We start from the raw sequence: 14223 nt of genomic DNA on the forward strand, positions 1-14223 counted from the left end.
GGTCTGCCCATCTACTCGACCGTCAACCACCTCCTCCCCCACGGACGTCTTGTTAATCCCTTATCCCTCCTCGCTCCTCTACTACCCTTCTCGACACCATCGAGCTCAACCTCGTCTAGTCACCGTTGTCACTTTCCTGTCTTGGTATATCGCTCTGGGTTCTTGGTCTTGGTCTCCTCTAATTTCCTTGTTTTCGCTAATCGCAGTCTCGCCAGCGCAGTCACACCACCGTCCCCGCCAGCCCTCACTCGTCTAGCACAGTCGGCCCTCCGTCCAGCCTATCGAACCATCGCATCGTATCTAATGGCAACCAGACTCTACAACAATGTCGCTGCGATTCCTCACAAGGAGGCGTGATCGTGATCGCGAACGATCCGACTCTTCGACTTCAGCTTCTTACGACAAGAGCCCCGCCTCAACACGTGTCGTTCTACCGCCCTCCGACTCGTTCTTCAATAAGGGCAAAGCTGCTCTCGCCCCCTCGGAAGTCCAGATCATCAGCTGGCATCCTCTGGATCTCCAGGCTTCTGGCCGGGAGGTGCATATATCGACCAGAGCGGAGACTGCAGCTGTCTCTTCAGCGACACCGGTTCATCATGCTTTCACGGCGTGGCCTTCCTCCTCCAAGCCGACCTCCGCCAACAAGAGTGGGAACGCCGACGAAATTGCCAATACTCATAGTCGCGGTAGCGACGTCGGCCACACGTTCTTTAGCGCAAGGCATCCTCCAGCACATCGTAGCTACGACTCGAAGAGCTCGAATCGTATTCGCCCTAAAACAGCACCTCGCAGCCAGATTGAACCAACGTGGCCAGATCCAACATTCTCGGATCTCGCAATTGGAAGTCCTCGAGCTCCCTCAGCAACAGACACCCCAAGAAGCGAAGACGTCGAAGAGTTGAACAGTTCGCTTGGTGCTCTGCCTCCCCTCGATCAGCCGGCACCAACGCGATCAACTTTGCCCATTCGGCTCACGTCGAAAGCACGCCGTGCAAAGTCGCGCTCCCATCACACTCACTCTTCCTACACCAGCGCACACGACGATGACCTCAACACGCACGATCTGCCTACATCCTCGTTTACAGGAGCGCCATCTTCCTTGCCTTCAGCGTCAGGGCTAGGATTTTTATTACTTCATCGCAATGCTTCTGTGCCATCCTTCGCCGACCTCTTCCACACTGGTGGAGCGAGAGAGCAATCGACGGACGAGAGCGAGGCTGGACCCTCCCCCAGTGCTTCGTCTGGCTTTCTTTCGCGCATCGGTTCGACAAGGCAATTAAGGAGGAGCAAGAATGCCTCAGTCGCAGAGGCGGAATCGTCGGCCTCTGCCAACTTGAGCGGATATGAGAGCAAGGATGACGCTCGTTCGCGCAGCCAGTCGATCAGCTTGATCACGTCCAAGCTCATGCGGTCCAAGGACCACACGCAAGTACCACCCATGCCGCGCAAGGGAGGCAAATTGACCAGAAGCGCTGCACCGCCGTCTGCCTGGCGCACAGACGCTGCAGCTGTGACAGTAGGAGCATCAGTTACTGGAGACGTGTCGTCGTCTGCCTACAGCTCAGAGAACGAACCCAGCATTGGTCCGGGCTCCTCGTGTGATCATGCCCTAGAGTCGGGCGGCGGTCCCGCATTCACCTCCCGGCATGTCAAGAATGTGAGCATTGGCGATATGGTCACAACAACAGCGGCACACCCAAGCCTTGTACCAGCTTCGTCTCTGTTCCCACCCAGTGCTGGAGCTGGCAGTCTCGACATGTCATCCAGCATCTCGTCCTACTCGACAAGATCGGCTGCATCACCAGCCGCACTCACTCCACCACGACTGCATCTGGATCGAGCCAACTCGTCGCTCGACTCGCCCCACGTGTCTGGCCTTCCTTTACCTCTACCCTTGCCTCCATCCAATCCAGCCTCGCCGGGGGGGACCATCTTTACGACGCAGTTGCTGAAACGCATCGGTCCTCCCCCGCTCGGTTTGGCTGCAGAGTTGTTTGAGGATCGTGTCATGCTTATCAGGAACTATGTTCTTAATCAGCTGCCCTTACCTCTTACGCCGAACGGCGATGCGAATGAGGACGACCTTGATGGATATGCTGCATTCAGCAGCCGGAGTCAGAGTTTCAGGGGTTATCATTTGCATCGGTCGAGTCTGCCACCTCCACCACGGCATGGGAGCACATACAACAGCAGCAGCACTGCGTCAGCCTCTGGATCCCACTTGACGACACTCCAAGACGAATTTGACAAACTTGAGTGTTTGGCCGAGCAGGAACTGAGCAAGCTTGCTCATCCTCCCTCGCCGCAGCAGCAAAGGGACGGCAATGATAGGGAGGAAGCTGTACGTCTGTTGCAAGAGCTGCGATTGGAGGAAGCCTTTTTGGAAGCGAGGCGGAGATGCGGCGTGGACTGTTCGAAGAGTCATTTCGAGCTGAAAACCTTTGTCAGAGCTGACACGAGACGGCTTTTGGATGGTGGGCGGGCTGGAACGGCAAGTAATGCTGGCGGCGCGCTCGGACTGAGTTTGCGGGGAATGGGGTCGCCTATAGAAGAAAAGCAAGGAAGTTCGGAAATGAGCCTGCGACCTGCTCCGAGGCGGAAGAGGGGAGCGAGTCGGGCGACCAGGAGGCCGACCACTGCGCCTGCACCTGGATCAAGCCAGACAATGTCTTCTGGACTCGTGGATCGCAGCAACGCGGTTGATCGCCTAACTACGGAACATTCGGCTGCCTCAGTTGACTACGATGCCCCCACCCTTCCTTCATCTACAATCGGATTCGACGGGGGATTGTTCACTCCACAGTCGTTCAGCTCCAAATCCGGTCTCTCTGCAACAACCCTCACTTACCGCCCGCTCACCATTCGGCCCGTGCCTTACACTACCAGACCCCCTTCGAGCAACGACACGCACAGCACCAACAGCAGCAGCCACTGCAGCCACACGACGCACCGGAGCACGCTCTCGTCTTCCTCGTCTGCGGCGATCCGATCTCCGCTGCTGTTCGGTCACGATCTGACGCGGACCGTCGTTGCGGTGGGCGGTATCGCGGTGGATCGAGTGATGGAGGGTGCGGAAGGGGAGCGAGGGAAAGGTGGGCGGGATTCTCAGGACACCCAGCTGACGGACAGCGATTGTTACGTCGAAGAAGGGGCGGTGGTGGAGGTTGATGGATGGGTGGAGGTAAAGGGCAAAGGGAAGGGGAAGGGGAGGATGGTGGAGTGGTGAGCTCTCCTGCTGTGGTGTTTCGGCCTGGTGTGGCGCTCGTTGTCAATGCTAGACCGCCTCTTGGCATCACAGTCACACATCTGCTGGCCACACAACTTCTCAGAATGCACCACTTTGCGTGCGCTTGAGTCTTTGAGTCTGACATCAGTCCAGGCCCCACACATGTACATGAAGACGGAGAGAAGCACAGAAACTGCATCTGGCATTCGTCCAAGACTCCCGCGTTGGTCAGATTCAAGCATCTCCACCCATCGCTCCTACTGTGACTCTTTGGTGAAGTCGTCGGGAGTGCTCTCTTCCTGAATGGGCGCTGCTGCGCACTGCTCGCCGTCATCGTCCTCCTCCTCCTCCTTCTCGTCAGGTAGAATCAGCCTACGCAACTGGGCCAGGCTGCACACCTCGCACTGCTCGTCCCCCAGCGGAACAAGCGGCTGGAAGACGCGCTTCCACCCCAGCGTGCGTGCCAGCTGAGACACGAGGTGCTCCAACTCGTCCAGCCTATCCAGCTCCACCGCCACCGCCGCTGCTTTCGTGTCGCCGTCGCCATCCGCTTCCTCAATACCTGCGATCAGCGGAAGCAGCACGCACTGGAGCGCGTCGATCTCGCTCGCGAGCTTGACGGCGCGCTGCACGTGCTCCGCGCTCCGCGGCAGCACCGCCGCTTTGGCCACCACCTGGCCGGCGATGCTCAGCTCGACGCGGGTCTCGGTCAGCAGCGCCGCGACGAGCTGCTCTTCCTCCTGTGCGGTTTCAAGCGCCGGGGGCGCCGTTAGGTTTGTTTGGATATGGACCATGCGCACACGTCCGTGCGAGATGCCGCGTCGCACCGTGGCGAAGACGACTTCGACCATGCGCCGCGTATCGGGGATGTTGAGGGAGTCGTACCGACAGATGCGCTCATAGAACGGTCGACAGATGCGCTCGAATACGCGCTCGATTGTGGGCTCGTCGAAGCCACTATCCACGACAATCGACGCAAAGCTCGCCTCTACTACGTCGGCAATCGCTTTCGGCACCACCACGCTCGGCGGCAACAGCGTCCAGTACTGCCCCCCGACCCAGCCGCTCTTACGATCTTCGACCTCCCCGAGCGCAGCAGCGTACCGCGCGATCGTATCCCTCAACACCGTACTGTCGCTCGCAATATACCGATGCAGCCCCACGCGCACTCCGAGCGCACACAGCGCGTGATTGCTCGCCAGCACTCCCTTGTACGCCGTCAGCTTCCCCGGCGACAGCCCCGGGTGCGCGCGCAAGATGCTGCGCACAATGTACAGGTCCAGCCAGGCATCGCCGAGAAACTCGAGACGCTGGTAGCTGGGCAGGACGGAGGCGAGCAGCGATGGGTGCGTGAAGGCTTCGAGCGCCAGGTGCGGGTAGCGGTAGGTGTGGCTGAAGAGCCCCTCGAGGTGGTCGAGCCCTGAGCGCGAGATGCGCTGTTCCCAGCCTTCGGCGATCGAGCGTTGCTTGAGGTTGACGAGGAGTGTGTTGAAGTCAGAGAGGGTGTGGATGGTGGGTGGGATGAGGTGGAACGTTCGACAGACGAAGAGGGCCAGTGAGGTGCCGGATGAGAGAAGGGCTGATCCGATCAGCGCTTCGACAATGTCCGACAGCGTTTTCTCTTTCACGGCTTCACACTGTCCTCCTTCCTCCTCCTCCGACATCGCTGCCACACCAGTCTCCTGTCGGGCCTCGCCAACATCCATAGACCCATCATCGTCCGAACGATTCTCCTCGCTCGCGCAGATCGCATCGTCCAGCAACCTCCCACCGACCCACCCCACCCTCGGCGCCTCAAACCTGCCCACCACAAACGCCGAGCTCCCAAACACGCCAAATCTCTCCAGTCCTAATCTCCTCGCCTCCGCAAACAGCCGCACATTCGTCAGGATCGCTTTGTTCGCCAGATGCAGCTCCGCCTCCGTCTGCCCCAACCGCGTCGTAAACGTATGGCACGTCGCGACGAGCTTCAGAAACGTATCTCCTAGAAACTCGAGCCGCTCGTAGTCGAACGCACTCCGCGCGGCAGGGCTGGTGAGCGCTTCCAGCACGAAGTCGGTGTGGAGCCGACCGGCGAAGATCTTGGTGTTGCAGGCGTGCGCGAGCAGCAGCTGGTCGTAGCGCACGAGGATGGAGGGGAGCAGGAGGATGCTTGACAGGAGGGGGACGGGCAGTGGGTGCAGCTTGTAGAAGTACGGCACGATTAAGCGGCGCGGTGGAGCGGGTCGCGCGGTGTGGTTTTGCGGTGAGGGCATGAGCAGGTTTTGCAGTTTGTGCAGCTTGGTCACTTGGATCAGGGGTGAGTTGGCAAGTTCGAGAGAAAGGACGTCGAAGAGTTGTTCGGGCGCGATATTGCGCGACGTATGGTGACGACCGTACATCCTGAGATGCTCAGAGAGGTACGTGCGGGCCTGGTTGTCAGTTGTGGGTCTGGAGGCATCGAGGGGAGAGTTGGGCGTAAGATCGTGTCGGATAGATTCGATCTTATAGAACGCGTGCGAACGACAGCCGTGTTGTCGGACCAGGATGCGACCTTGGAATTTCTCGGCGTCGGATTGGGTGAGGTCAAACCCCGAGAGGTTGAGCGAGGTGGGCAAGTCGAGTTGCAGGTCGGATGCAGACTGCACGGTCTTGATACCTTGTCCTTTGCGAACGGGAACGACCAGTACAGCCGGGTCGCCTTGCTTCTTAGACGATTTCCCTTTGTTGCTGCTGCCATGCCCATCATTGCGATCGATGATTCGAAAAACAAAGCGAGTAAATCGCTTGGCGAGCTCCAATTCGGCTTTGCCAAGTGCGGGAAGCGGACCCAACGGCGTCGCCTGGACGTCCTTCATGCGACCCGTACTAGAGAGCACCAGCTTGAGCAGCTTCGTCGGCGGCAAAGGCCCGCGCGTGAGCAACACAAGAGGCTGGCATGCTGGATCAAAGTCATCTAGAGCGAGGTACGTGGCTTCATACGCAGCCGTACTGTGAGCATCGCGTTGGCATACAAGCCTCGCCCAGCCATCCAGTTTCTTCACCGGCACATGCACCGGTAGTCCGCTCCCACGCCAAGCCTTGTGGTGCGGATTTATTGTGCCCGTCCGCAAAGCACCATCGTCCAGTGCAGCCTTATCGAGCAACTTGGGCATCAAATGCTCGTCCAACTCGCCCAGCTCTCTGAGCTGCTGACATGCCTTGAACGCAGCCATGCGCTTAGCCTGCTTCTTGCCCCGATGTTCGCCCGACTCGACGCTGCGGACAGCCGACGTGCTGGGCAGCTCCAGAACGCATGAATACGTATTCGGCGCACTTGCTCCATTGCTAGTAGACCCCAGCTTGTACGCCAACACCGCATCTTTGAGATACTCCGCATGTAGCGTGGCAGCGTAGTGCGAGATGAGGCTCGGTGCGTCTTCAGCAAATAGCCGAGCCCCCGTCGTTGGTTCAAAAATACACTCTTCGTTTGCAACAGCTTCGTCCGTCGCCATGCGCAGCTGCTGCTGCAAGTCCTGTGAGAAATTGCTTGCTTCGTGCACGGTTTCAGCGACAATATCGAGCCACTTGGCGCGGCTAACCTCCGTGTTAAACGCGTTCAGGATGACTTCGGCGTGACTCGGATTGTCTCTTTCAGCCATGAGGATGAATCGGCTTTGGCTGGCACGTGCACGGCCGCGAGACTGGAGGAAGGAAATGTGTCGGTTGAAGAGATCAAATCGAATAACCAGGTTGGCGGCTTGGATGTCGAGACCTTCTTCGGCGATCGAAGTAGCAACAAGCAGGTTGGTCGGCTTTCGGCGTCGGAATCGATTGAGCACTTGAACCTGAACGTGCCAATCCATGCCCGGCGTACCACCGTGGGCTGAGTCATCCTCGTGGCCAAGCAAGAACTCAGGATGGATAAACTCGAGACCAGGGACACGTTTGATGAGCTCGACCAGCAGCTTGGCCGTCTGTCGCCGTTCGACAAAGATGATAGCGCAGAAATCCTGAGCACTGGGCTCAAAGCACTTGAGCGTTTCGATGAGACGAAGCACCTTTGGTGACGCATTAGAAGCATCAAATGTGAGTTTGTCGGGAAGTTTAGGCTGAGAATGCATATGAAGTATGATGCGTTGATTCAGCTCGCTATGTGTTGACAAGTGGACAACGGCTTGCCCGAGACCGAGTCCAGACCCAGTCGTCAGTTGAGACGAAGCTGCGGGGGCATCGCTTCTGCCACCATCGACACTGTCTTCATCCTCCTGGCTCTCCTCGGGGGTGACAATCGACTTTCGGAGACTTGCATCGATAATCCAGTCGTCATTGATCAGGGTACGGTCGTCGCGATCGATGTTAGCCCATCTGCGTGCACGAGAGCGATACTCGAGTAGGGTGCTATGCCAGAAAAGATCACAGCCAAGTGGGCCAAGATGTCGCATGATATAGTCGAGCTTGGGCCGCACTTCCGTTTCGAAATGCTCCATAGCCAGGTCCAGCTCCGCGTCTTCGCCCAATGCGGGATTTCTACCAAATCGAGCAACCATGTCTTTGCTGAGGGCGGACATTTGAGCGCCGTCCGACTCATCATCGAGCACTGTCAGATAGGGGTCAAACTCAATGACCAGCTCGTCTGGTTTCTGCCTGAACTCGCGAAGATCCTGTAACAAGCCCTTAGACACCGTGTGAATACGAGCGTTCATAACTTCTTGAAGGTAGCGCGAAGCGTCGCTACAGTGACCGGTTCCGGTAAAGATGGGGCTCGCAGTCATACCAAAGATCTTGGGGCGCTCGTTCTCGGGAGCGAGTCTGTAGTACTTCATGATGCGAAAGAAAGGATGGTTCTTCAGCGCATGGTGTACCTCGTCAAAGATGAGCAGATTGATGTCGTTCATCTTGATAAATCCGTGCATAACGGCGTCAAGAAAGCATTGGGCGGTGGAGACGATGACTTGGTGAGCTTCGAGAAGCGCAGACCATTGCGGCTCACGCCAGCTATCAACATGGAGCTTATCGCCCTTTCCGCGTAGGTTACCTTTAAGCTCGCCATAAAGCTTTCCGACAGAGAGGTTGGAATGTTCCGCAATGTAGGAAGACTGCTGATGGACCAGAGGCACAAGGTTGACTAGGAAGAATGAGACCTTGGGACGCCGCGGAGCGGGAGGAGAAGGGGGTAGCTGGACGTTTTGCAGTCGATGAACATGTTCGAGCAGAAGTACCGAGATGAGCGTCTTTCCGCTGCCAGTATCGAGGCAGACGAGGACGTTGCCGGCTTTGGCGAGCTCGGCGAGCTCGATCTGGTAGGTTCGATGTTCGAAAGCGAGCTGGTCGGAGCTGAGTTGGTCTGCAGGGTCGACAGCGGTCTGAGCGGAGATGTGTTCCAAGATTCTCCGCCGCTTCCTTCGATCTCCTGCTTGAGGAGAGGGTGCAAGTTGGTCTGGTGTAGGCTCTGCATCATCACCAAGATGGAATCGAGCGAGCGGGTGCTCGAAGTCAGCCAGCCCTCTACTGCGTTTGGTCATGAACTGTGAGCCTAGAAGGACTGCGAGCCGCCGAGGGGTAGACCTCGGAAGAGCAGGTGCGTCGTCTGGATCCTGACTTGAGAAAGCAGAAGAGGAATCGCAAAAAGTGAGGATGAGGTCCGCAGGAAGGGGTTATATGGTTGAGGTGAACGTGCCCGGTGGTGCGGAAGCGGCAGCGGAAACGAGCAAGCCCCCGTATTGTTCAGGCTGATATCCAGACATGGCAGCAACAAGCTTCTGATTCTCAACCTTGTTTTCTTTCGCGGCCTCGATTCGATCCAGCTGGCGGGGTGAGCTCGTGTGCGCATATGAAGGCCCAAGTCCGCAGCCTGCGTGCTGCGCTTATTCCGTGATGAAGCAGGCTTGTGGCCCGCTGTCCAGCATAGAGCGCCATCTGTGCAAGCGGCATTGTTCGTAGCAGCTGCAGCCAAATTATCAGGTGGAAGACCGAGTTCGAGTCGTGCATACATCGTACAAAAGGAAAAGGTTAGAGTGGGATCATGATGAAAGGGACGAGTCTATCCCGGCAGCATCGAGAGAATGATTGATTGAATGATTGCATCTTTGACAGGTTCCTGCATTGCCGAGAAGTCACATTTCAGGGTCCAATTCGCTGCTTTTTCTTCACAGTCACATCACTCTAGCTGCAACGTAACATTCAGTAACTTTCGCCAAATTTTGATCACCCGAGACCCGAGGCGTTCTCCAAATATAAAAATCACTCAGCGCGATTGACATTCTCTTTGACATTGACCTCCGTACTTGCCTGCCATCCACCAACATCACCGCCTGCATTGCCACGACAGCCATCGATCTGGTCGATCTGTCTCAACAGTCATGTACAACGGCATCGGTCTCAAGACCGCTCGAGGCACAGGTACCAACGGCTACGTTCAACGCAACCTCTCCAACTTTAAACCACGAGACAACCCCTTCAACAAGCAAAAGGGAGCAGGTGGTCCTAGCTCATTCGGATCCGATGTTCGCCACACGCAACCCGATGCAGCCATCCTGGAGCACGAGCGCAAGCGCAAGGTAGAGGTCAAGTGCATGGAGCTCCGAGTGCAGCTCGAAGACGATGATGTGCCCGAGGACGAGATCGAGCTGCAGGTTTCAGCGCTTCGCGAGAAGCTCGCCGCACAGTCTGAACAGCAGAAGGAGCAAGAGGCTGCAGCCGCGGCTGCATCGTACTCGAGACAGCAGGCGGCTCGACTGAATCCCGGTGAGACGCACAAGCGCCTTGAAGCCAAACAGCACGACGACCATCGCTTTGCCTCTGCTGTCGGCGTCGAGAGCGGATATCGTGAAGGTGACGCGTTCAATCGCGAGCTGCAGGAGCGCAAGAGGCAGGAACGCATCGAAGAGAGACGCAAAGCAGACGAACAAAGGAGGCTCGATTGGGAGCGGAAGAAGGAGCTGCAGAAGCAGGCAGGCAAAGATCGACAGCAGGAGCGTGAACGTGTCGAACGTGCACGATCGAGTCGAGACGATGGATGGTCAAGTCGTGCACGCAAGACCTCGCCGGATCATCGTCGAGGCCCTGGCAGCCGCTCGGATGATGACAGCGGTCGATCTCTCTCAAGGTCGCCGTCTCCACGAGCCAAGAAGAGAGGCAAGTACGGCGGCTCTGCATCCGACAGTGACTCGCACTCTTCCACTTCAGACAGGCGCGATGCTCGTCGCAGCCCCCGCCGCAGTGTAGCCTCAGGTAAGGCAAAGGACGTCTCGCGAGATGCTGAACGAGGCAGGAAACGAACGCGCTCGCCCTCCTACTCGGATTCTCGATCGGGCTCTTCGCGCTCATACTCTCGTTCACCGTCACCCTCGCGCTCTCGATCGCGTTCCCCCATCCCACGTCATCGTCGTCGTCTGAGCCGGTCCACCTCCGGATCACCGTCCCGCTCACGCTCACGGTCCCCGTCCAGATCTTCGTATTCATCCCGCAGTCCGAGCCCGCGCCGCAACCGCATCCGTAATCGATCGAGGAGCAGGAGTCGTAGCGTCAGTCGCAGCGCAAGTCCGCGCAGGGGAAGATCACGATCCATCACACCGCTGTCGTACTCTTCGCGCTCGGTATCGAGGAGTCGGAGTCGGAGTCGCTCACCTGTTGCGCGCCCGAGCCGGCGCAGGTCGAGGTCGAGGTCGAGATCGTCCGATTCGACGTCTTCGCGGTCGCCGGCGAGGGATGAGCGTCGCGACCCGCAAAGGCGCCAAAGAGACGCCTTCTCCCCACGCCTCGCCTCGCAATCCCGCTCTCCAAAACCCCCCGGTCCGCCACCGGTCAAACCCGGCCCCCCGCCGCCTCGACCACCCGGCCTCTAACACTCCACGCGCACCACACCCACACCCACACACTCTTACACACATACACAATGTCCCGCCCGTCGAATCGAGAAAAAGTTGCAGGAGTGTCCATTCTAGTCTAAGTGATCCTTAATTACACCTGTGTGAGCGCGCGTTAATTACTGATAATGCTGCTGATGCTGGTACTGGCTGTTCTGGTGCGACTGGTACAGCAGGGATGACGAGAACGACTGCGAGCTGGGCAGGCTTGCGTGCCTCGAGCCTGCCGAGACTGTTGCATAGTGCTGCTGTTGCTGTTGCTGTTGCGGGGCGGGGGGCGGAGGGGCGTACTGTTGCGCAGGCGGAGCGTATCCGCTCGGCGGCGCCGGTTGTGAAGGATCGTAGTGATACTGTCCGTACCCTTGCTGTGGCTGCGGTTGCGGAGCGGGCTGCTGGACGTGAGAGTAGCCTTGCACGGGTGGCGCGGGCACGGGTGGAGCAGCGTAGAAGCTGTGCATCGATGAAGAGCTCGGCAGATGTTGCTGCGGCGGCGGCGGCTGGTGTTGCGCCCCAGGAATCGGCGGCAGAGGCGAAGGCGATCGACCCGGTGTCCAGGTCACCCCCGCCTCACCGCCCGACGCCTGCGGAGGCGGAGAATACAGGTACCCGCTCGACAGCGACGACGGGACACCCGCATTTCCATTCGGTGCAGCACCCGCAGGAGCGCCATACGCTGGCTGTGCCGATTGCTGCGACGCCACAGCCGCTTGCGGGGGAGGTCCGTGCCAGGTGTAGTTGGAAAACGACTGCGATCCCGAGTGCGAGAGCGAGTGTGAGTGTGACAGCTGCTGCGGAGGCGGCGGCGATGGCTGCTGCACGGGCTGGTAGAGATGCGAAGGGTACGCTGCGTGTTGTGGCTGCTGCTGCGGCTGCTGTGCCGGGGGCTGCGCCGGTGCCATAGAGGAAAGCGAAGTGGAGCTTTGCGTCGATGGCAACGGCCGGGGCGCATGCGACTGGTGTGCTGGCTGGCTATAAGGCGAAGGAATGGGAGTATATCCAGCTGGGGCACCTCCAGGCGACGAAGATCGAGGTGGAACAGACGGTGGTTGCGCAAGATGACCCCCACCTTGCTGCTGCTGCTGGTAGTATGCCTGTGCATTGACGACGGATGGCGTTGGGTTCACATGCGGAGACGGACTCGTGCTATACTGAGAAAGAGCCGAGGCAGGACGAACCGCGGGAGACACGGGTCTTTGCACGTCTTGCGAGTAAGCCGAATTGGGGGGTGGCGTGTAGAGCGATGCGAGATGGGCAGGGGCTTGGTAGATATGCGACTGCGGCGGACGGTCATCAGCGGGCGAAGGTGCATGAGGAGGTAAGGGTTTGTCGGCCGTACCTGTCGAGTGGCCAAAGCCCATCTGGGACATGGAGTGAGTCAACTGGTCAGCACCATAGTCTGGCTGAGGCATCTGGCTGTACGCGACGGGGATGTGGGAGATGGAGTGCGAGCGAGGCATGCCGTTCTGGTGGTGCTGATGCTGATGCTGATGCTGATGCTGCGCCATCGTTCCCGGTCGGACGGTAGCATAGCGATCGTCGCTCGGCTCCTGTGCATGATTGTTGGCGATGTACTGACTGCTCTGCGACGGGGTCATCGAGTGCTGCGAATAGTAAGAGGCGGAGGGCGTGATGGAGTGACCGAACTCGGACGGCATGGGGTTGACGAAGCTGTTGCGTCTGGAACCGCCAGCGGCAGGACCAACCGAAGATGTGTGAGTGGGAGCAGCCGAGTGATACACCGACGAGGGCGGCACGGGGCTGGTGGAGCGTGAGATACTGGCAGGCGCGTAAGCTGGAGTGTAAGCGTCCAAGTTGGCGAGCGAGGAGCTGGGGCGAAGCGTGGTGCTGCCGAGGTCGTGCATCGTCTGCGAATAGGACATGGCTGAGGCAGGACTATGCAATGACGACGAAAGACTCGAAGAGGAGACGCTGCTCGACATGCGGCCATGCAAGTTGGAAGATGCAGAGGCGCCACCGGGTCGCATCGAGGCTGGAATAGGAGGATGGTCGGCTTTGCCTTTGGCAGGCTTGGGAGGTGCGCCAGAGCCCGAGCCGGAGGAAGAAGCATCGCGAGCATCGTCGATCCTTTGGAACGAGCCTGCACCTCCATACGTGTCGGTGCCGGACATCTTTGGCTGCGTCGACGGCCTGCGCTTCTTGGGAGGAGCGGCGGAAGAGTAGAAAGTAAGCTCGAGGTAGACTTCGCCGGCGTAGCGATCTTTGGCCTTGATGGTGACCCATTCGTCAAACTCGCCCGTCTTGAGGGTATCTGTAAGGTCGACGATGCCTTCGCCGATGAACTCGGGCTCCTTGCTGTCGTCAGCATAGCAAGCGACCTTGAGGACCTTTTTGCCTCCTTTTGGCTTGGTGGCCGCCGCGGAAGAAGCCGAGGTGGCCTTGGAGCCGGAGCCGGAGCCGGAGCCATTGGTGGCCGCACTTGTTAGGGCGTCCTCCATGTCTTCGTAGATCTCGAAATGAAGCTGCTCGTCCCATGTAGGATGCTGCCCACCACGCTTGTCTGGTTTTGTCTTTTGCTGCTCCTGGCCCATGCTGAGAACGGTGTAAGGGTCTTGTTTTCCGATCGACTTTTTGTTGGGCAGGTTGCGTGCCTTGAGGACGACGCAGACGAGCGTGCCCTTGTGGACGGGCTCTGCAGAGGCCGACATGGTGGCTGAGAGTGGGTGTGATGCAGTAAATGGCCGTCCGGTGTTTCCAGCGCGTTCCGATTGGAGGTTAGATGTCAAGACGAGAGGATCACCGGGTCATGCGTGGGATGATGAGGGTCGGTGAGAGCCGTGAGGGATCGGCGCTGGTGGTGCAAAGTCCTACTGCAAAGAAAGGAGTGGTAAGGTGTGCACAGCGTTGATACACGACGAACGTGAGCCTCGAAAATGTTGAAAGACAGTTGAAGAGGAGAGGATGGGAACGTGGTGTCGGTGCCAGTGAGCAATGGATTCTATCTCTGCGACAAAGCTGCACAGCCTAGCGGCAGCTGCAGTGGGTTGAGTGCAAGGCCTTCCTAAGCTGTGTTGACCGACTGACAACTCGAGCTGGCGCTGTACGCGTCTCCCGTGCTTTGTCGCTGCTCCGCTGCCACTTTCTTTTGGTGTTGTTTTCAGATAAATAAGCTATCGGGAGATTAAACTGTCTCGCAACTAGAAACGTTCTGCC

The 14223-nt window shown here is 58.5% G+C and overlaps 4 protein-coding genes across 4 annotated transcripts; 2 read left to right on the top strand and 2 right to left on the bottom strand.

The window, feature by feature from the left end:
- Window positions 1-325: 325 nt before the first annotated feature.
- On the top strand, window positions 326-3226 carry EX895_004168 (uncharacterized protein; the record flags this gene model as incomplete). Its single annotated transcript, XM_029884764.1, has 2 exons — window positions 326-2341; window positions 2804-3226. 2 exons carry the CDS (start codon window positions 326-328, stop codon window positions 3224-3226), a joined length of 2439 nt encoding a protein of 812 aa, XP_029738865.1.
- A 257-nt stretch (window positions 3227-3483) lies between these two features.
- Window positions 3484-8709, bottom strand: EX895_004169 (uncharacterized protein; the record flags this gene model as incomplete). Its single annotated transcript, XM_029884765.1, has 1 exon — window positions 3484-8709. The coding sequence occupies one exon, from the start codon at window positions 8707-8709 to the stop codon at window positions 3484-3486; it is 5226 nt and encodes a 1741-aa protein (XP_029738866.1).
- An 837-nt stretch (window positions 8710-9546) lies between these two features.
- Window positions 9547-11031, top strand: EX895_004170 (uncharacterized protein; the record flags this gene model as incomplete). The annotated part of the gene is made up of 1 exon (XM_029884766.1): window positions 9547-11031. One exon carries the CDS (start codon window positions 9547-9549, stop codon window positions 11029-11031), a length of 1485 nt encoding a protein of 494 aa, XP_029738867.1.
- Window positions 11032-11171: 140 nt separating this feature from the next.
- On the bottom strand, window positions 11172-13718 carry EX895_004171 (uncharacterized protein; the record flags this gene model as incomplete). The annotated part of the gene is made up of 1 exon (XM_029884767.1): window positions 11172-13718. The coding sequence occupies one exon, from the start codon at window positions 13716-13718 to the stop codon at window positions 11172-11174; it is 2547 nt and encodes an 848-aa protein (XP_029738868.1).
- Between the last annotated feature and the right edge of the window lie 505 nt (window positions 13719-14223).

This window comes from Sporisorium graminicola, chromosome SGRAM_23 (genome assembly GCF_005498985.1).
Source record: "Sporisorium graminicola strain CBS 10092 chromosome SGRAM_23, whole genome shotgun sequence".
Lineage (NCBI taxonomy): Eukaryota > Fungi > Basidiomycota > Ustilaginomycetes > Ustilaginales > Ustilaginaceae > Sporisorium > Sporisorium graminicola.